The sequence below is a fragment of the Sceloporus occidentalis genome, unplaced genomic scaffold (assembly GCF_023333645.1).
Source record: "Sceloporus occidentalis isolate IW3139 unplaced genomic scaffold, rSceOcc1.0.p SCAF_41, whole genome shotgun sequence".
Taxonomy (NCBI): Eukaryota; Metazoa; Chordata; class Lepidosauria; order Squamata; family Phrynosomatidae; genus Sceloporus; species Sceloporus occidentalis.
The window spans coordinates 3,086,303-3,109,260 of NW_028317021.1; the positions used below are offsets into that span (position 1 = coordinate 3,086,303).

General features: G+C 43.1%; 1 protein-coding gene across 10 annotated transcripts in view; it reads left to right on the forward strand.

Moving 5' to 3' along the window:
• The window catches only part of ARVCF (ARVCF delta catenin family member), a 602,431-nt gene that overhangs the window by 382,542 nt on the left and 196,931 nt on the right, over positions 1-22,958 (forward strand). For all 10 annotated transcript variants that reach the window (XM_089490084.1, XM_089490092.1, XM_089490085.1 and 7 more), the window contains one exon: positions 1,779-1,937. In XM_089490084.1, coding sequence (XP_089346210.1) covers positions 1,779-1,937 — 159 coding nt within the window. The remainder of the gene's footprint in view (positions 1-1,778; positions 1,938-22,958) is intronic.

Sequence of the window (22,958 nt, forward strand, 5' to 3'; positions counted from 1 at the left end):
TCCCTGCCCTCCTGTTTTTAGCCTCTGGTTTCTTTCTTGATAAGAGTTAGATTACTTACATACTTTTGGGGTCAATTTCTTTACTGTAAGTTCTAGACTTTTACTTGAGTATATACAGTTTTTAGGTTTGCAGCGACATTCTTGGCAAATGCATTCCTTATTTATAGATGCAGTAAATAAGAACATGAAAGCTTGACCAAACCAGAGAGAGAGCAAGCGCAAATTGCTTTTAAAATACGACAAAATTATCTGTTGTAAATGGGCAGCAAATGGCATTTCTGACATGAGTTCCACTTAGCTGCAGTTATTTCGAGTGCCAGCGTACTCGCAGTTATCTACTTTAGCGCAATTTAACCCTGCCAGCTTTTTTTCCTTTTGTTTCTTCGTGTTTGTAACTGTCAAAGTTAGAACTATAATTTCTATTAATTGATGTTTATAATCAAGGGACACGTAATAAATTAATCACAGTAATTAAGAGAGCAAAATTTAACGGAGACCATTTGGATAATTTTGAGTGATTTGGAAGTATGCCTAAGCTTTATTCTTTCCATGCTGCGCCTCTCTTCCAACAAGTTTACAATCAGTCCTCCTGTGATAAGTGTCTTTACAGTAGATTTAAAAAAGAGAATTTAGGAAGCAAATGCAGAAGTAAAATGGGGGGTTTGCTCGTAAGTGCCTTATTTGCTAGAACTCTGTAGGCTAAAGACTAGGCATAAAAGCTTGCCATCATTTTAGAGCTGCAATATAATTGTCTTATGGGGCCAGCACTTCGTTTAATGCTCTTTTATGGAGAGCTTGGAAATATTATTTTGGGGACACAGCTTCGTGGATCACCTTGCTGGCATGGTTGGGTCCCATTCTGGGACATCTAGTCCAAAGATAACTTGTTTCAAGCTTTGAATTCTTTTTTTCGTAAGGTGGCAAGCTAGCCCTGCTTCTCCAACTCATACTGTTAACTGGGGCCCTTCCACACTATACTTATAGTGTATTAACTACACTATAGTTATAGTGCCGTGGTTGCATTTAGCTGCTGTCCTTTGGTATCCTGGAATTTGCAGTTTGGGGAGAAATGTTTTGAATGGATTGCCAGAGAGTTCTAGTGCTTCATCAAACAAAAGACCCCAAGATTCTGTAGGATACAGGGATGACAGTTATGATGGAATCAACATGTTCTCATGGAAGGGTCCTTAATATCTGCCTTAAAGTTGTGCCGTGACATTACACCTCCTTGTGCATACTATTATATCTAGACACTTTTTGACATTTCACTTTTCTGGAACCCTGGCTTCCTTGGATTTCAGAAAGTACCATAGATACTCAGAATTTACTCCTGCAGTCCTATAGACCAATAGTCGTCAGAAGGTAGATCAGGTTCTACTGGTAATTCTCTGAGTGACTTCAAATAGCTCAGCAAGGCCGTGGCCATTCAAATGCCATATTGTGGATATAGCATGAATGTGTTGTGTGATTGGAGTATCTTTTCCCTGAAAGACCTCAACATGTAAAATTCAGGAAGCTGATGTGGCATGCCTGTGATATGACATGCCTAGAGCTGATATTTTCTCCAGACTAGTCAGGGACCTTGGCAAGGATAATTCAGAAGCTGCTCCGGAATTGCTGCCAGGCATGAAGCGCAGAACGAGTTCAACAAATCCAGGAGCCCCATAGACACCTGGGTTTGACTTCTGTGAGGGTTGCTATGCAGTTGTGGAGATCTGGCTTCATATTTTTAATACTTCGGTCTCAGTACTGATGCAATCAATCCTTGTTTTGTTTAGGAGCAGAGCCCAAGCAACCAGACATCGATAGCAATGATGCAGGAACCCCAAGAAATGGTAGAAGAGACTGTGACTGTGGAGGAAGATCCAGGCACCCCTACATCTCATGTTTCTATTGTGACTTCAGAAGATGGGACCACAAGAAGGACCGAGACTAAGGTAGGATCAGCAAATTTTGGTCTTTCTTTGCTTATCTCAACTGTGTAACTGTAGGATAGTGGGCTTGTTGGATTCCTGATCAGGCATTCTGGAGATGCCACAGATTGAACTCTGGCTCCTGAATGCAACATATATGCTCCAACATTGAGCTTCGCGAACCATACTTTTTGTTTGGTGGTGGAAAGGCAAAGAAGATGCAGTGATTCAGTTTTGTATAAAATTTTTCTGCATATGCCACAGGCCACTCAAAACGTTTTGAATTAGGAATTGGCCACCTTTGATTCTCTCACTTATCTTTTTAGCCAAACTGCACTTGCACTGGATCAGTCTACTAGCTGAAATCAACACATAATTCTTTACTGATGGCTAACGTTATTCCTTATTAACATTATTCATTTAAGAAACAAGATGTTTGAATGGTGAATAAAGTATGCATCTTGGCAGGATGGCATGGCGGTGGGGAAAAGATCCACGAAAAGATCCAACTTAACTGAACAGGTTGTAAGACAAATCCTCAAGCATTATGACAATGGTTCCCAACCTGACAGTTTTCATATCTTAGACTCCCACTACTCCTGTTATGGGCAACAATTGTGTTCTGGGCCATGTAGTCCATCTAGAGAGGAAAAAATCCCTCAGATTGAGGGAACACACCTTTAAGATGTCAAAAAAGGCAATTTTTGAAGGAGCCAAGAATAAGATGTTCCCCTAGGAGTCAGTGTTGACATTCCATGCATGCCATACTCTGCAAATCTCGTCTGTTCTGAAAACTGGTAGTTTTATTGTTTAAATCACTGAACTATTCCAGGATAATCCAGTTATTCAAGGATAATTCAGTGAATTAAACCATTACAATTACAAGTGTTCATTACAATGGCTTAAATACCCCAGTTTCTTAATATTGTACATTAACACATTAATTTTCAAACTAGTTGTCCCAAGCTCTGCTAATAAGGTTCCTGGTCATGCAGAATTTTCTAACTGTATTTGGATGAATGGTGATACCTTACCTGTTCCAGTTGTCCTAGAAATCCCAGGCAGGTCATGGGTGGATGGCTTGGGGCTGTAGTGTACTTCCCTGTTCTTCTCCACAGACAATTATAGGGGCTATACAGATGGGCGGCATGCAGCCACCCCTTTTTGCCCCGGATTGGGGCTACAGCAACTGCATGCCACAGCCTCCGGAGGACACAAACAGAAGCCGCGAAAAGCAGCTTCTTTTTAACGTCCTGGAAAGGACGTCATGGGGGCATCATAGATGTGCTGGCACTGCGCCATTTGGGTTCTGCGCCACAGTGGCGTCATCATGGCACGTGCTGTATAAACGTGCATGCACAAAAATAGCGCCATGGGGTGGGGTCACGGCGTCAAGCATGCAGACGCTACACCCTAACTCCACTCACAGACCAGCACAAAGTGCCGGTCTGTATCCTCCCATAGTTAATAATAATAATTAACAATTAATAATTAATAATAGTTAACCTTTTCCCTCATTTTTAAATATATATATATATTTATATGCTTTATGGTCCGTAACACAACATATATAATAAAACTTTACAAAATATTATCATTATTAGATCACATACTTTTGGGGGCCCTCTCCTTCCCTTCCGATGGCTGTGACCAAGTAAGTTAGTACCCAGTACCCATAATGTGGAATATCTTATTAATACTTTCTCTAACTTCGTTGTACCCCTTTTCAGCTTTAACCCCATTTTCCCCACCAGACCATTTTGTTTATTTGACCATTACATTTTCCTTTTCTTAAATATTCAAATCAAAGAGACTCTGCAATATAACGGGACCAATTTTTCCCTCCCTGATATTGTTTATTTTTCTATCCCAATGCTATTACGGCATGGGCCCTTAACAGATGGTTTTTATTATGTAACCTTCTCTTTTATTCAATCTGAATTTTCTCCAATTCAGAGTTAAACAATTCTCCTTCTCAAATTGAAAGTTTCTCCCCACCATCCTGTTTATCTCTTGTACAATATCTAACCAGAAATTTTGTACATACGGGCTCTCCCACCACACACGAATGTATGTTCCTTTTTGACCACATCCATGCCAGCAATGTAGTTAACATATGGAATTCTTGGACACAACATGTGTCTAGATCAAGTGTAGTGTCTAGAAGATCAAAGGAAGAAATAGTGCCACAGTATTCTGCTTTGGTCAGGCCTCACCTGGAATATTGTGTCCAATTCTGGGCACCACAATTCAAAAAGGACATTGAGAAACTGGAGCGTGTCCAAAGGAGGGTGACAAAAATGGTGAAGGACCTGGAAACCATGCCCTATGAGGAACGCCTTAGGGAGCTGGGGATGTTTAGCCTAGAGAAGAGAAGGTTAAGAGGTGATATGATAGCCCTGTTTAAATACTTGAAGGGATGTCATATTGAGGAAGGAGCAAGCTTATTTTCTGCTACTCCAGAGACTAGGACCCGGAGCAATGGATGCAAGCTACAGGAAAACATTCTCACAAATGGCAGTTTTTGAAGACTATTTGCACTTTCGGATTTATTTGTTGCAAAGCATGAACCTTTTGTGCAGAAAATGTTATTTAGCGTGCCAGAAGCATCTATTTTTAATGCAAAATAGGTCCTGCGCTGAAAATATTCTTGTCCTTCCAGGGTCCTCTTCTTCAGGGTTTCTTGGCACTCAGGAATGTCATTTGTCATCTATCCTTCAAATATCTTGGAATATTTTTTTCATCCCAACTGTCAGCGTCCTTCAAAGTCTGTCATTTGACAGAATATAAAACGTTCTTAAAATCTAAAAGCTGAAACGTGTGTATAGTTTGGGTTCTTTGGGCATGTAAGTTAGGTCTTTGTGTCTCATTGTGCCAATCCCTGCCAGGTGTCTGAAGTGCTACATTCCCAGCCTGAGACAGGTTGACTGCTCCATCTACTATTTTGCAAGAAGGAGGCGATAAGAGGAATAAGAATAATAAGAATACGGAGTTCTTTCGCTCCTTCATGCCAGCGTGTTTTTCTGCTTTTCTGCTTTTGTTTGTAGTACTGCCAGTGATGCCCTCGCCTTGAAGCTTCTTTTAACTTGCATTTCAGATTCATGAACTAGAATTCCCATTTCTTTCATGAGCTGTACAGAAGTTGGATATTTCTTTGCAAAGTTTGCTGTTTGAAGAGCCTGTGGAAGCCTAGTTAAAGCAAATAGCCTCAACCTGGGAGCACAGCAACTTCTCATAGAACCTTTGCTTTCTTCTGCCTTCTCTCCTACCAGAGCGGACCTTATTGCATTGAGACAATAGAAATAGAAGAGATTCAAAGGAGGAGAGAGCAAGTGAGCGAACCATTTAAAGCAAAACCCAAAGCACCTTCTATTAGTAATTGCTTTCCAATCATTTTTGTTCTTTTTCTCTTACCGGGCTAGAATCCTGCCTAGTTTTCGTTCAGCGTGCAAAGGGACTGTTTGGGATGCTCTGCCCTGCTCATCTTCACAGTCTCTCTTGGAAGCCAATCGAGTTTGCATGTTAAAACAATGAAGGTCACTTTGGGCAGGGAAGGTGCAAACTGTTTTAAGTTTCCCAGCAGACAAAATGTGCAGCAGATTAAAGGAAGCCTGCCATGGCTTTGTTTTTCTTTTTATTAAAGGCTAGGGCTCTCTGAATAAGAAAAGAGACAGATGAAACTACCTCTTTTAAAATAAGTCAATTACGCTCTCCCACTCTCCCCCCTTTTCACTCCTTTATCTTTATCATTGTTTGTAGAAAATTCTTTTACGTCCCCACCTGCGTGCAGAGAACAGAGAGCCAGCATTGATTTGCATAACCTCCTTTTGTGGGCTGTTAACACTTTTAAGAACACTGATGTGCACATTTCTGCAACCCATATTCATCGCAGGGTTGCTGTGGGTTGCATCGTCAGGAAATGCTCAGGCAATTGCTCATGTCATCCCTCCACATTTGCGGCTTTGACTTTTGTGGATTTGATTATTCATGGATTTTATTAGTATGTTCTCTCTAGGAATCTCTGGGTCCTCCAGCTTGACTCTGTGGTCAATGTCCACCAGAAGTCGCACTACAGGACCTAGAGGTTCCTAGAAAAAACATTTCTCTAGGTATTTGGAAATCCTCCAGTGCAATTCTATGGTCAGCATCCAGCAGATGTTGACCACAGACTTGCGCTGGAAGACCTAGAGATTTCTAGAGAGGTGTTCTCTCTTGTTAAAAATAAAACCCAGTGTTTTGTTATTTGTGGTTTTTCCACTTTCACAGGGATCCTGTGCTTCTAACCCCAGCAAATGTGGAGGGTCCACTGTACACAGTAAATATCTCAGGGCCTTGGGCCTCTCTGCACCATAAGGAGACATTAAACCTGCTGCTGTATCACAGCAGTGGAGAACCTTTGGTCATCTAGATATATCAGACACCTAGCAGGTCTCCCCAGTCCAAAAGGTTTGGAGGCACTAAGGTTTCCCGCTGCTGTGGTACCAGGTTGTAAGGCTTGACCTGAAACTTTTAAGACTTTGACCTCCTTTTGCCAGGACTGGGGTACAGTCGGCCCTTCTTATACACGGATTTTTTATACACGGATTTAAGCATACACAGTTTGAAAATGTTCCAAAAAAGTATAAATTTACCTTGATGTTCCATTTTTTATTAGGGACACCATTTTGCTATGTCATTATATTTAATGGGACTTGAGCATACACGGATTTTGTTATACACGGGGGATCTTGGAACCAAACCCCAGCGTATAACAAGGATCCACTGTATAAGTAAGCCGTCTGAGATGAGCCAGGAGACATTGGACAAACTAGTAGTCAGGAACAAAGTATATGTCAAAACCAAAGGACAAGTCAGGAGCCAAGATCAAAGACAATCCCAGGGTACAAGAACATGCAAGAGTTTTGTTGTTGTTGTTGTTGTTAGCTGCCCTTGAGTCGATTCCAACTCATGGCGACTCCGTGGATGAGACGTCTCCAAGAAAGCCTATCCTCCACTGCCCTGCCCAGATCCTGCAAGCTCTTGTCCATAATAACCCCGCTATCCATCTGGTTTGTGGTCTTCCCCTCTTTCTCCTACCCTCCACCTTTCCTAGCATTATTGTTTTTTCTAGTGATCCATGCCTTCTCATTATGTGGCCCAAGTACAATAGTCTCAACTTGATCATTATTATTATTATTATTATTAACCTTTATTTATGAAGCGCTGTAAATTTACACAGCGCTGTACATGCAATCTTTTTAGTTAGACGGTTCCCTGCCCTCAGGCTTACAATCTAAAAAGACATGACACAGAAGGAGAAGGGAGTGGTGACGGGAAAGGGTAAGAGGTCCAGCAGTTCCTCTCTACCTCCGAGGCCTGGACCAAGGCAGATGGACTGGAGGGAGGGCTTGGCTCCAAAATGGAAAGTTAATCATTATCCAGGGAAAATACATACTCACAAGTAGGATAATACATATACAGTACATAGCAATACAGGAAATGGATCGATAAACAGCCAACAACAGAACATCAGATAGTAAGCGACAATTATGCGATGCCTGGGAAGGCTTCTCTGAACAGGATGGTTTTCAGCTCCGTTTTGAAGCTGGTTAAAGAAGTGATGGCTCTTGCTTGTGGAGGAAGAAGGTTCCAGGAGTGAGGGGCAGCAAGTGAAAAGGGGCGAATCCGAGATGGGGCAGAGGAAATCCTGGGCTGAGACAGGAACCCTTGACTACCAGAACGGAGGGCCCTGGTGGGAAGGTGAGGAGAAAGAAGGTCTGATAAGTAAGGAGGGGCCAGTCCATGGAGGGCTTTGAATGTCGACAGCAGGAGCTTATACTGAATGCGGAAAGGGAGAGGGAGCCAGTGAAGGGATGCCAACACAGGAGAGATGTGGTCAGAGCGGTGGGTGGAAGTGATAATGCGTGCAGCTGAATGCTGGACAGAGATTAAGGGACGGAGGTGAGAAAAAGGAAGACCAGCCAGGAGGACATTACAGTAATCAAGTCGTGAGACCACTAGGGCATGGACCAGGATCTTGGCAGTAGAGGCGGAGAGATATGGTCGGATTTTGGCAATATTGTACAAAAAGAATCTACAAGCCTTGGCTGTGGTCTGGATCTGAGGGATACACGACAGAGAAGAGTCAAAGATAAAGCCAAGACTGCGGGCTTGCTGGACTGGTTGAATGGAGATGTTGTCCACAGAGACAGAAAAGGAGTGTTGAAGGTTGGGGTTAGGAGGAAAGACAAGAAGCTCCGTCTTGGACATGTTGAGCTTCAACCGCCGATGGCGCATCCACTGCGAGACAGCTGTAAGGCAAGACGAGACTTGCTGTTCAAGCCTTGGAGAAAGGTCAGGGGCAGAAAGATACAGCTGGGTGTCATCAGCATACAGATGGTAGGAAAAGCCAAAAGAGCTGATGAGTTTTCCTAAGGACAGTGTGTAGAGAGAAAATAGAAGGGGACCCAGAACAGAGCCATGGGGAACTCCAACAGATAAGGGAACAGGAGAAGAAGCTTTCAAGGAGAGCCCTAGTCTGATCTGTTCAAGAACCCATTTGTTTGTCTTCTTGGCTATCCATGGTATCTTAAGCACTCTTCCCCAGTACCACATTTCAAATGAGTGTCATGGACTGCCCTAGGCCTGACTTTGAGGCAGAGGACTTAGACTCTGAAGATATGGAGAAGGCTGAGACAGGAGCAGATCTGGGGCTGCCTGGATCTACAGTCTCAGAGGAGGCTTGGGAAGCTTCAGAGAGAAAAATAGACTCCATGAACTCTAGGCTGCAAGTGCTAGGTCCTGTGGAATAAAGGCAGGTCAAGGAGTCTTTGAGGCATTCTTCCAGGCTAGAAGCCAAGAGGAGAGCTAATAGGTTTCAGCTGAGAGAAGCAGAGGCCTTTTAAAAGACCTCCAGCTGCAGAGATTCTTTGCAGTTGTGTTGTTTCTGTGTTCCTTACTCTTTGATTCAAGACTCTGGTTATTTGAGCTCTGGACTTGCCGTGTGTTCTTGCCTCTGCCCTTTGCTGTGACTGACTGACTGGTATTGGGTGATCTTTGGACTTGGACTCTTCCTTTGTATATTCCCCTGTTGTGCTGCCCTCAGTAGAGGTAACCAGGACAATGAGTTGATTTTCTTTCTGTCTGCTTCCTTCACTGTCTCACACCCATACATGGTCATTGGGAACACAATGGCCTGAACGATTCTGACTTGTTAATGTTGCTTCCTCCTATCTTCACTCCTCCTTTTTCTGAGTCTAATTCTGCTTTTCTTATGATGTTTTCAGCATATAAGTTAAACAAGTAAGGTGATAGGATGCAGCCTTGCCTGACCCCTTTTCCTATTGCGAACCACTCTGTTTCCCAGAATTCTTTTCTGACGGTGGCCTCTTGTCCTTGGTACAGATTCCTCATCAGGACTATCTGATGTAGTGGCACCCCCATATCTTTGAGTGCATTTCATAGCTTATCTTGATCTATACAATCAAGAGTTTAGGAAGATCTTATTACCCAAGTGTGAATAGTATATGAAGCCCTTTTATACCTGTTGCTGTCCACAATGATTTCATGGCCAGTCTGGATGGCAGAGCCAGTCCAGAGCCTGGCGGCACTTCACTGACAAGACTGCCACCCACAATTTATTGGTTCTTCACATGCGGTAGTACACAAAGATCTAGCTGTTGGCAACATCTTAAATGAATGGGATGGAGTGTGCATATAAGAATGCACATATACAAAAATCATAGAATCGTAGAGTCGGAAGAGACCCCAAGGGCCATCCAGTCCAACCCCATTATGCCATGGAGGAACTCTCAATCAAAGCATCCCCGACAGATGGCCATCAAGCCTCTGTTTAAAGATCTCCAAGGAAGGAGACTCCATTATACTGCGAGGGAGTTTGTTCCACTGTCGAACAGCCCTTACTGACAGGAAGTTCTTCCTCATGTTGAGCTGGAATCTCTTTTCCTGTAGCTTGCATCCATTGCTCCGGGTCCTATTCTCTGGAGCAGCAGAAAACAAGCTTGCTCCCTCCTCAATATGGCATCCCTTCAAATACTTAAACAGGGCTATCATATCACCTCTTCACCTTCTCTTCTCCAGACTAAACATCCCCAGCTCCCTAAGTCATTCCTCATAGGACTTCATGATTTCCAGACCTTTCACCATTTTAGTTGCCCTCCTTTGGACATGCTCCAGTTTCTCAACCTCCTTTTTGAATTGTGGTGCCCAGAACTGGACACAATATTCCGGGTGGAGCCTGACCAAAGCAGAATAGAGTGGCTCTATGACTTCTCTTGATCTAGACACTATACTTCTATTGATGCAGTCTAAAATTGCATTGGCCTTTTTAGCTGCTGCATCTCACTGTTGACTCATGTTCAATTTGTGGTCTACTTGGACTCCCAGATACCTTTCACATGTACTATATAAATCTCTCGTTCAGCCAGGTGTCCCCCATCCTATATCTAAAGATCTTTCCAAGACTATAAAGGTCTTTCCAAGGCTATTGACACAATCGTTCCCAAGCGTCCTTTCCAGCTCGCTCAGAATCGAAATCCTTGGTACACTGAAGATCTTAGAAGGATGAAGCGGGCTGGGCAACGACTAGGGTGTTGCTGGCGGAAGACGCGACGTTTATCTGACAAGACATGTCATAGAACTTTTCTTAAAGCCTATTGAGTGGCAATAGCTGCAGCGAAGAAGTTTTTCTACTCTGCATCTATTGCGTCTGCAAAGTCTCGTCCAGCAGAGCTTATCAAGGTGGTTAAGCAGTTGACTCAAACTCCTTCCCCCTTGAATCCTCTTTTTCAATCCACAAGATCCTGCTATGATGCTTTTAACAACCACTTTGCAGATAAAATCTCTCAGATAAGGGCCGACTTAGACGCCGGCATTAGCACAGAGTCAATGAGAGAGATTATCTTGGATCAATTTCAGTCTATGAGTATTGATGACGTAGACAAGCTGCTTGGTAAGGTAAAAAAGACCACCTGCCCTCTCGATCCCTGTCCATCTTGGCTGGCCATCCAGGGAGGTGAGGCAACTCTGAAGTTGTTACAATCTATAATTAATGCCTCCTTCAGGGAAGGTTGTTTTCCATCTAGTCTAAAATTAGCAGTGGTAAAACCCATTCTAAAGAAACCTTCCCTAGATCCCCTGGACAAAAACAATTATCGGCCAGTATCTCTTCTTTCCTTTTTGGGTAAGGTGATCGAGAGGGCGGTTGCAAACCAGCTCCAAGCAGTCTTGGATGACACCAATTATCTCAATCCATTTCAAAATGGCTTCAGGTCGGGATACGGAGTTGAGACTGCCATGGTCGCCTTGGTCGATGATCTTCGTCTGTGCATCGACAGGGGAAGTGTGGGCCTGTTGATGCTCTTGGACCTCTCAGCGGCTTTCGATACCATAGACCATGGTATCCTTCTGGAGCACTTGAGGGAACTAGGAATTGGAGGCACTGCTTCGCAGTGGTTCCGGTCCTATCTCTCGGACAGGTTCCAGATGGTGTTGCTTGGCGACAGTTGTTCGGCCAAAAGGGAGCTCAGTTCGGGCGTCCCTCAAGGCACGGTACTGTCACCAATGCTATTCAACATTTACATGAAGCCGCTGGGTGAGATCATCCGGAGACATGGGGCGGGGTGTTATCAGTACGCTGATGACACCCAAATCTATTTCTCTATGTCTCGGACTGTTTCAGTGACCAAGGAGGGCATCTCTCCTCTGAATGACTGCCGGAGGTCGGTAATGGATTGGATGAGGGAAAATAGATTTAAGTTGAATCCAAACAAAACGGAGGTACTCGTGATAGGTAACCCCAACCCGGGTTTGGAGATATGTTCGCCAGTCCCAGATGGGGTCACACTTCGCCTGAAGGACTGCGTCCGCAGCATGGGGATACTCCTGGATTCGTCGCTTCATCTGTCTTCTCAGATTGATACAGCAGCCAGGAGTGCCTGTTATCAGCTTCAGCTGATACGCCAGTTGAGCCCCTACCTGGAGCGGTAGAAACAGTTGTACATGGCCTGGTAACCTCTTGTCTTGATTTCTGTAATGTGCTCTACATGGGGCAACCCTTGTGCCATGTCTGGAAGCTTCAACTGATACAAAACATGGCAGCCAGACTGGTCACCGGAAAATCTAGCTTTGACCGATTTACACCTATTCTAAAGTCATTACACTGGCTGCCTGTCAGCTTCTGGGCTCAGTACAAGGTGTTGGTTATCACCAACAAAGCCCTACATGGCCTGGGTCCAGTCTACTTGAAGGAACGCCTCCTCCCATATAATCCTTCCTGTACACTCCGTTCCTCCGGGAAAAATCTTTTACATCCAAAAAAGACCCGATTGGCGGTGACTTCCTGGAGGTCTTTTTCTGCTACGGCTCCAAAAGCTTGGAATGACCTGCCGGAAGAGATTTGCCAATTATCCTCATTGGAGGCTTTTAAAAAAGCGACAAAAACCCTTCTCTTCTGGCAGGCCTTCCCTGAGTGATAACCGCCCAGAACCGATTCTATCCGTCCTTCCTACTATATCTCCTCGTCATTCACGAATTGTAAAATCTTGTGATATTGTATTGCATTGTTGTATATTTTAATCATGTTTTATGTTAATTTTATAGTTTGGGAGGGAGAGTTAGGTCAGGGTTTTGTGAGTTTTATTGTTTTTATATTGTATCACAAACTCTGTTGTTACCCGCCTCGATCCCCAAATGGAAGAGGCGGTATATACATAAATATTTTATTATTATTATTATTATTATTATTATTATTATTATTATTATTATTATTAACCTTTATTTATAAAGCGCTGTAAATTTACACAGCGCTGTACATACAATCTTTTTAATTAGACGGCTCCCTGCCCTCAGGCTTACAATATAAAAAGACATGACACAAAAGGAGAAGGGAGTGGTGGTGGGGAAGGGGATGAGGTCCAGCAGTTCCTCTCTACCTCCGAGGCCTGGAGCAAGGCAGATGGACTGGAGGGAGGGCTTGGCTTCATAATGGATGGTTAATCTTCTTCCAGGGAGGCCTGTTGGAGCTAGCCTGCCACTCTAGTAGGGAAATACATATAAAGTACATAGCAATACTGGAAATGGTTTGATAAAACAGGCAACAAAAGAACATCAAATAGCAAGTGACAATTATGCAATGTCTGGGAAAGCTTCTCTGAAGAGGATGGTCTTCAACTCTTATTATTTATGAGTTATTATTATATCTATGCATTTCATTTTTCTGCCGTTAAGTACAGCACCTTACATTTTTCTGTGTTGAATATCATTTTGTTAGATTTGGCCCAGCCTTTCAGTTTATTCAGGTCATTTTGAATTTTGATCCTGTCCTCTGGAGTATTAGCTATTCCTCCTAATTTGGTGTCATCTGCAAATTTGATAAGTATGCCCCCAATTCTGTCCTCCAAGTCATTGATAAACATGTTGAACAGCACTGGGCCCAGGACAGAACCTGAAAGGATCATCTGGAAACAGATGGATTTATTCATTTCTCTTTCAAACCTACGCATAGGTGCGGGTGAAAGTGGTGATGTGATACTGATTCCCAACCTCCCCAGTAGCGACCACTTGTCCACCTTGTTTCAGCTTCTTCAGAACGGAGATGCCTGGCTTCCTTGGACTCCTTCTTTTTCAAAGTTAGGCCATTATCAACCAAAGTGGGCATCAGGGAGTAAGGTTTGACCTTCCAGATTCATTGGCCTTGAAAGGTCACATGCTTTCATAGCCCCCTCTTAACAAGGTAATGGCTTGCACCTTTTTGGCCCGATAATTTTAGTCTATATGTCAAAAGCAAGCACTCAGAAATGTCAAAATGCTTTTATCCTTGAGTGCTTTCTCCTTACCTATATTCTGTTTTTATGACACAATTCTGACAAAAAAAAAATCTTTCCAGTTTTTTGTCAGCTTCTATAAAATATTTAATACGAACAAGAGGAGGAAAGGGGAAGAAGCCCATCTTTCTTACTCAACAGTGCAGAACTACTGATGGAGCCTGATGGCTCCAGTTCAGCAAACTGGTTTCTGTGGTGTTAATGTTTCATCATTTTTCCACTGTCAGAGCAACTTGTTCAATCATCCCAATGTTTAAAACAGGTCAAAGGAGTGGAGACAGATTGTTTAAACTTCATTTAGGTGCCCCCTTCCCGAAATACAAGTTAAGCCAAAATGGCAGCATGGAGTACTCTTGAGACCAATGTGGTTTGGCTACTGTAGCTCACCGCTCTATGATCTCTGTCTTTCCTCAACATTTATGCAGCACTCTATGGCCAAAATTATTTTCCTATTTCTTTGGCCTGACCACATCCCTCTTTAAGTCCTAAAATCCCTCAACTGGCCTTCTGCCAGCTCCCAGATTGTACACAAGCTGCTCATCTTTACCATGAAAATCCTCCTTGACCTCCTTTGTCACACATTGCTACTGGTGGTATTTACTTTTCCAGTTTGTTGTCCTTGGTTGTCTAAAGCTCTGTTTCATCAATTAACGCTGCCCTTTCATTGACACTATAGCATGGGAGGAAAGAGTTAACATTTCTCCCAACAGTTCCAGCAAGTGCTACTTGCACTTCTACTCCCCTAGCTTGTCATAGTCCTAAGGCAGCTGACTATAGAAGACATACCCAGCCTAGTCATATTGGACAAGGCAGAGGCTGTTGAGAGCAATGCTGGCTGAGGAGCACTCTTCTGAAACTTTATGAAGTCTTGCTGGTCTGGTGCTTTTCTCATGGTCAGGACCAAGCTTTCCAGTGACAGTGAGTCCAGTAAGGTAGGCCCACTCACCAGTTCATCTCAGGTGATCCTCCATCTCTGATCTGGTGCCTTGTCTGCCTGGTCCCTGAACTACTGTTTTCTGTCTCTCAGGAGTGAACCTTGGAATCTGTCCGTGAGCAAAGAGACCCTGGGAAGCCTCATCCAGCCAGTCCCTCTCTATGTAGAATGATGGTCTTCATTTGAAAGCCAGGTTGAGCTTTGAGAAGAGGCTCTCCTGGCTTGGTATTACAACTCTGTCAGTTGCTCTGGGCCAGTGTGCCAGCTACACAGTTATAGCAGTTGACGCCACCTTAACTATCCTGGCTTCATCACACGGTTTCCTGAGATTTGTGGTTTGGTGACGTACTTAGAAATCTTTGCTTGAGAGCTCTAATCCACTCCCCTGAATAGACTTTCTAGGAGAGAATCATGACTATACCTTACCAAACTACAGATCCCAGGATTCCATAGGATGATGCCATGATAATTACAGAGGTATTAAACTATTACAGTGGTATAACTTAGATATAAAGGTAAAGGTAGTTCCTTGACATGAATGTCTAGTCGTAACAGACTGTAGATCGCGGTGCTCATCTCCATTTCTAAGCCGAAGAGCCAGCGTTGTCCGAGGACTGCTCTGGTGGTCATGACTGCACCGAACACTGTTACCTTCCCACTGGGAAGTGGTACCTATTTATCTACTTGTATTTGCATGCTTTCGAACTGCTAGGTTGGCAGAAGCTGGGACTAGTGACAGAAGCTCACCCCATCATATGGCACTTGGGCCTTGAACTGCCAAACATCTGGTCTTCCAGTCATCAGAACTGGCATCTTATCCACTAAGCCACCGCATCCCTTATAACGTAGATATACTCTTCGTCTTACTTACAGACCAAAATCAGGGTCCTGAATCACCAGTACCACAGTCTCTCAATCACTACCTTCTGGTCTGCATGAAATTCTGAACATGTTCTGCCCTAGAGCTACTTTATCCAGTTGTCTCACCTTATGCATCATTGCCTTGATGGTGATCAAGGTCAAGTAGGAATGATAGACTCCACAATGGGACAGGATATCTGCTGTTTATCCTTGCCCCCTTCAGAGGAGCTATACGAGGAAAGACTTAGGGAGCTGCGGATGTTTAGCCTGGAGAAGAGACAATTAAGGGGTGATATGCTAGCTCTGTTTAAGTATTTGAAGGGGTGTCACATTGAGGATGGAACAAGCTTGTCTTTTGGTGCTCCAGAGACTAGAACACAAAACAATGGATGCAAGCTACAGGAAAAGAGATTCCACCTCAACATGAGGAGGAACTTTCTGGCAGTAAGAGTTGTTCGACAGTGGAAGACACTCCCTCGTTGTGTAGTGGAGTCTCCCTCCTTGGCAGTCTTTAAACAGAGGCTGGATGGCCATCTTTCGGGGATGCTTTGATTTGTATTTCCTACATGGCAGAATGGAGTTGGACTGGATGGCCTTTGGGGTCTCTTCCAACTCTACAATTCTATGATTCCATGAACCCTTAAAAGTTGCCACATGCAGTTTTTGGATTCTATGATGGGGGGTGAATGAACTCTGCAACAGGAGTCACGGAGAGACTGGCCTTGTGACATGTTCTGCCCAAGATCCCATAATAGAGTGTAATAAGTCCTTAAATGGTCACATTTATGCACTGAAGTCATCTTGCATTGCAAGTTGGGTGACAGAGCTAGATAAGATTATACCTACTCCTTGATTTGATTTGCTTAATGCCATATGTAGTTTGGCCACAGAACTGGGGCTGCTATCAAAACTCGCCACATAGAGTCAGAGGAATTAGATAGAGAGAGGCCTCTGGCTCCTGAAGATCCGCACCATCTGGCTAATGCAGATGATGAGGAACTTCAGCTTGTCTCTCAGAGTTGAGGCGCATGAGGAGGCACCTCCATCATTTGTGGAATGTCATCCTGACAAGGAACAGCCATGGAGGAGCCATTGCCTCTTAAATAAGGAAGGCTGAGCAATCAAGCACCTGACATCTTAAGGTCAAAGCAGGTATAAATCCCGCCGCAGCTGCTGGGAGTTTTTGTTGCTCACAGCTGTTGGCTCTCCCTGGCTTTTATGTGCTTCCTGCTGGCGGATTTATATGGATTCTTGACCTCTGGAGTGGCTTACAGTGTACATCTGTTTGTCTTTCCCTTGCGGCTGCAGTTATTGTGACTGCTGGCTTCTGGAACAGTTGAGACTTTGTTGCTGCATCTCCCTTCAACCTTGGTAAACACTTTTGGACTGCCTGCGTAGGACCGGGACTGGCATGACACACCCCGACTGGTTTTCTCAACTATTACTTGCCTCTCTTGGCACTTTGGGTACAGGACAGCTACATGTGTTTTTAAAAATTGAGTCACCAACCCTGCCAGTGCCTCCCTGCAGTGGCTTATTGAGGCATTTGGCCAGGGTGAGGACTGACATTAGTTTTCTTTATGAGCTGGATTCCATTATCTTTCATCTGCGGATATTGCCATTTCAATACATGAAAGGCTTCCCTTCTCTTTGTATATACGTATGTGAGAGTGTGCGCTGTTTCCCCCTCTTTTGCATGGTGTGTCTTAACTGTCATTCCAGGGCCCTGTGATGAGAACTTTGGTATTCAATTATAGGCAACCTCTTAGGGCATGTGTCTGTCGGTACCACATTTACAAAGTGAAATCAGGATGAAGCCATCTTTGTGTCTTGTTATAACGTACGGAGATCAAAATTTATAATTGCTATTCAGAAATGGATATAAAGAGAAGACTCTTTTTGCCTAACTTTTTTTTTTTGTTCTGCATAGTTGTAACAGAAATGCTTTCATTCTGCTTCTTTATCAGCAAAACATTTTGTGTGTGTGCCAAAAGAACCAGGCTAACCTCCTTGTCCTTTTTCTTGCTTCAAAATTCTCTCTCTGTGGGTGTTCAAAAACAGAAAGAGGTTTTATTGCAGGCAGAAAACTCATTTTCTAACACTTAATTTTTTTTAATTGTCTTGCAAGCTGACAACCCATCTTGTAACACTTTAAGAAATTATGGGGACACCGAAGCACTAAAACAAGACACATAAGGAATTATTAAGGAATATTTATCTCCTCTGTTTTCCCTTTGGGTTGAAGCAAAGATGGGGACTCTTTGTTAGCCTGATGATTGAATTCAGATTCATTGAAGTTCTCGGAGACAATGTTCCAGTGGTGAAGGAAGCCAAAAACAAAAGGATGGGACCAAAAAGACCAATACAGTTTAGCTCAGAGCTCTTATTGCTATTAACTATGCCTTAGGAGAGGCAATATAAACTTTTAGAACAGGGGAGAACTTATACAGTGGCTGGGAAGCCAACAAAGAATTGTATCATAAGAGAAGGAGCATCTGGAGGTCTGGATTTGGGACCAGGGTCTAAGGATTCCCCACTACCAAGTTGAAGAGCTAGACTTGCACCATTCTTCTGCGGTGACTTTCAAATACTTTTGATGGTTGTATTTCTCTTTGTAGGAACACTGCAGGTAAGTCCTAAGTGCTTTTGTGCTTTTGAGAATACTTTGGAATAGAACTGAATGTTGGTGAACTTCTGAATGTATGCTGTCCTTTATGGACATGTAATACGGTCTTGTCCAACTGGATGACCAGATGCTTTGGATTTTAACTTTTGCGATCCCTCAACAGTGGCTTTATTCGTGGAAACTGATGGGAACTGTAGTGCAATTCCTTTGGGGAACACCAGGTTGTGAAGGGTGTTGTAGTATCATGCTTGTGAACAGTTAGGCTTAGGTCCAAAGCACACTGTCGAAAGAATCCAATTTGAGACCACTTTAACTGCTCTGGCTCAGTGCTAGGGAATCCTGGGGATTGTAGTTTATTGTGGCACCAGAGCTCTCTGACAGTGTAGGCTAAATGTTTCACAAAACTACAGCTCCCAGAATTTCCTAGCATTGAGTCAGGGCAATTAATGTAGTCTCAAACTGTATTATTTCCGCAGTATGTTTTGGATCTTAGTGATGAGAACAGTATCGTATATACTTGACTGTAATCATATATAAGTCGAGGGCAGGTTTGGGGGCCAAAATTAGAGATTTTGCTATGATCACGGATAGGTCAAGGATAAAATTTAGGGGCCTGTAACAAAGGATGTAAAGGACGAAGCAATGGAAAATGATGCTGAAGAAGTTACAAAATTCCAGCAGGCATAACTGTGTGTGAAGTTGAAGGCTTTCGTGGCTGGCATCCATAGTTTTTGTGGTTTTTTCAGGCTGTGTGGCCAAATGTTCTAGAAGAGTTTATTCCTGACATTTTGTCAGCATCTGTGGCTAGCATCTTCAGAGAAGATGCCAGCCACAGATGCTGGCGAAACATCAGGAACAAACTCTTCTAGAACATTTGGCTAAATAGCCCGAAAAACCCAAAAAAAACTGTTACTGTGTGTGCTTATCCCAAAGGCTGGATGGATGAGGAGGGAGCTGTGGTAAATTGTGGCTGTGTGACGTGTCAGGGAGGCAACTAGGTGCGCGTGGGGCTACAAAAATGTGCACGTCGAAAAGGATGTAAAGGCAAGCGTTGAGGTACAATATTAACTCTTATTAAAAAAAAAAGGGACCCTCTCTCTTTTTAAGTAGAGTGGGGAAAGGCAAGAACTTAGTCCAGTTTGGGAAAACCTAAAAGAAGCACCAGTCTCCTCTACTCTTCTGGTGCGCCTTTGCAGGGAAGTGCCAAAGAGCTGCCATTGATGTCATGTTCCTGCCCAAGCATTCAAAAAGGCTACAAGTAGCACCATGGTGGAGAGAATAGCTCATGTACTTCCGAGATGGCCTAAGGCCTTAAGCTCTCGCCTTTTGCCACTCTTCTTAGAGAAGAGGACTTTTAAAAAAAAAAAGGGGGGGGTTATGGTACAGTGTTTACATTACATGTATATTGATCTGTTAATAAGTCGGATAAGTTAGCAGGATGTATTGGGGGAAAGAGTTTGGGCTCACACAGTCTGGAAGTGTACATTTGGAAAGGCCATCTGCAACGAAGAAGTGATGCAAGATTGGCATCACTTCTCTAGTTGTAGAACTTGAATTTAAGATTATGCCTATTAAGCAATTGTTTGCACTGGGACAAGCCCTCATTTTTGAGCTGGTCAAGTTGCTACCAGTGCAGGATAAAAAAATAAAAATAAAAATGTTATTTGTATCCCACCTCTTTATCAAAGATAATCGAGGCAGCTTACATATTAAAACTCCATGCAGAGTCCCAATACCCCTTTCCCTCCTTCCCCTAAAACAGAATTAAACAATGAAATATTAAAATAATCTGCAATATTAAAATAATCTACAATAGAGTAATCCAATTAGGGTTTAGGCACAGGGCAGTTGATGGGGTAAACCTATTAGGCGTGTGGCCGGGATTGTTGTTTGGGGAAGGATTCATTGAGACTTGTGAGTTGTCTTATATCTGAAGCATTCAAGTAGCTGTAATATACATCTATCTGTCTGTCTATCTATATACAGTCGGCCCTTCTTATCCATGGATTTTTTTTATACACAGATTAAGGTACCCATGGTTTGAAAATGTTCAAAAAAAGTATAAATTTCAAATAGCAAACTTTGAGTTTGCCATTTTATGTAAGGGGCACCATTTTGCTATGCCATTGTATTTAATGGGACTGGAGCATCCACAGATTTTGTTATCCATGGGGGGTCCTGGAACCAAACCTCAGCGGATAACAAGGGACCACTGTATATATACACATAGAGAGTAAAATAAAATGTAATTTAATACAGTGAAATTGACATCGGCGACAAGATGTTGTTGAATACATATTGAAAACAGTACTAGATCTTTAAAGATACCTGTAGAAATATTTTCGAAGGCTCAAAGACACAACCTTTAAGAAAAAATAACTGTCAGAGAGGGCAGACCACCAGAGTTGGAGGCAACCGCATCTAATCCACAGCCTTCTTTACAAGGTGTAAGTAGAGTTTAGAAAAGTAGTAGTAAAAAAAAACCCTCCCAGAATGGCTCAGCATGCTGGCTAGATGAGCCCGAGATTTGTAATAATAATAAAAAAGCTGCTTTTTCAAGATATAAGTATAATTAGCAATAATCTAAATGAAAGAATGGTATCTGACTTTGATTTAGAATGGCTGAATAATACCACGCGTTCCTACGCTGAGAGAAAAGGGCTGCCGAGTTTTGGAAAACGAACTTTGTGCAATTTTTTTTTTTCAAATGAAGCTTTTCAGCAAACGCAGGCCAGGATGATTTCAGACATAATTAATCTGAGATGAGAAGTCTGCCAAATATTGCTCTTGCCTCCCCATGTGATGCAAGGTTTAAAAGTTCCTAGCAAAACTAATCTGCACTGAATCTTTCCTCAAAGGCTGCAGGCGGATCAAAAAGCCTTAATCACTGCTGATCCCTCCTTTCTGTCACTGAACAAATAGTTTTCAGGGAATGAGTGTGGGTCCTTGTTCTGAATCTTTTTTGTTTTGTTTGTTTCCAGGGAAAATAATTTTGCCTATAAAGTGCAGATATTGTGACAGAAAATCGCTCTCCCTGGGCAGGCTGTTGGCAACAATGGTTTCAGAGGTTTCTGAAAGATGATGATGATGATGATGATGATGATGATGATGATGATGATGATGATGGCTGTTAGTTTCCCTGGACCCTTGTGAGGAAGAGTGGGGTATAAATTAAATAATGTAAATCTACATAAACATTTTGCATCCTCCAGTGGCCAGCTCCAGTATCTTTGTGTCATAGAATCCTAGAGTTGGAAGAGATCCTGAGGGCCATCTAGTCCAACCCCATTCTGCCATGCAGGAAGTCTCAATCAAAGGATCCCTGACAGATGGCCATCCAGCCTCTGTTTAAAGACCTCTAAGGAAGGAGACTCCACCACACTCCGAGGAAGGAGTGTGTTCCACTGTCAAACAGCCCTTATTGTCAGGAAGTTCCTCCTAATGTTGAGGTGGAATCTCTTTTCCTGTAGCTTACATCCATTACTCCGTTTCCTATTCTCTGGAGCAGCAGAAAACAAGCTTGCTCCATCCTCAATATGATATCCCTTCAAATATTATTTAAACAGGGCTGTCTTAACCTTCTCTTCTCCAGGCTGAACATCTCCAGTTCCTCATAGGGCATGGTTTCCAGACCCTTCACCATTTTAGTCACCCTTCTTTGGACGCACTTCAGTTTCTCAACCTCCTTTTTGAATTGTGGTGCCCAGAATTGGACACAATATTCCAGGTGGGGCCTGACCAAAGCAGAATAGAGTGGCACTATTTATTCCCTTGATCTGGACACTATATTTCTATTGATGCAGCCTAGAATCACATTGGCCTTTTTAGCTGTCGCATCATACTGTTGACTCATGTTCAACTTGTAGTATATGGGGACTCCTAGATCCCTTTCACACATAGTCTCCTAAAGCCAGACGTCCCCCCATCCTATATCTATGCATTTCACATGATCATGTACTTCTCTTTGTCTGTCCATGGGTCCAAAGCCTTTGGTTGAGAACTCCAGTATAAGCCTAGAAATTTTAATCAAAAATTGACCCCCCAAAAACTGAGTTGATTTATCCACAGGTCAATGTAAGTACTGCACTTTAACACTTATTTAAAAATGAGCCATTCACTGGTAAAGAGCAAGAGCGTAACCTGTCCTGGAAGCACTGACCCTCCTCTAGTCTCTCATCCATCCAGCCTTTAGGATGAGCACAAACAGTTGTACCTGATGGAATTTTGTAAGTTCTTTGGCATTGTTTACTTTGGCTTCATCTTTTAGATCCTTTGTTATATGCCCATAAGTTTGATATCCAAGGGTCATATCAAAATCCATAATTTTTTCCCCAAAACCTGACCTCAACTTATACACGAGGTCGACTTATAGCTGAGTATATACAGTGGTCTTTTAAAGGCCAGATCTGCATGGGCCAGGATACTCCAGAGGCAGCCCAGAATATCCTGGCCCACTGTTCTCATCCCATGGTGTCTGTCCTCATGTGCATCCCACTGAGCCACTACCATGGGTTGCTTACTTCTGAGGTCAGAATGAGGCACCCAGCTTCAATCATATGGCTGGCTGCTTAAAGTGTTAGACAGGGATGCATTTTGGCTCCCACCCTATTTAATTTATATGTTAATGATATCCTTGGCTTTCTTTCTTCAACATCGGTCTTGAGCATACGCGGATTTTGGTATACGCGGGGGGTCCAGAACGGATCCCCCGCGTATACCAAGGACCCACTGTATATATTTTAAAATATTTGAAGGGTGTGAGACACCGCTTCTGATCCAGAATGTGCCAGGTGTCATCTGGA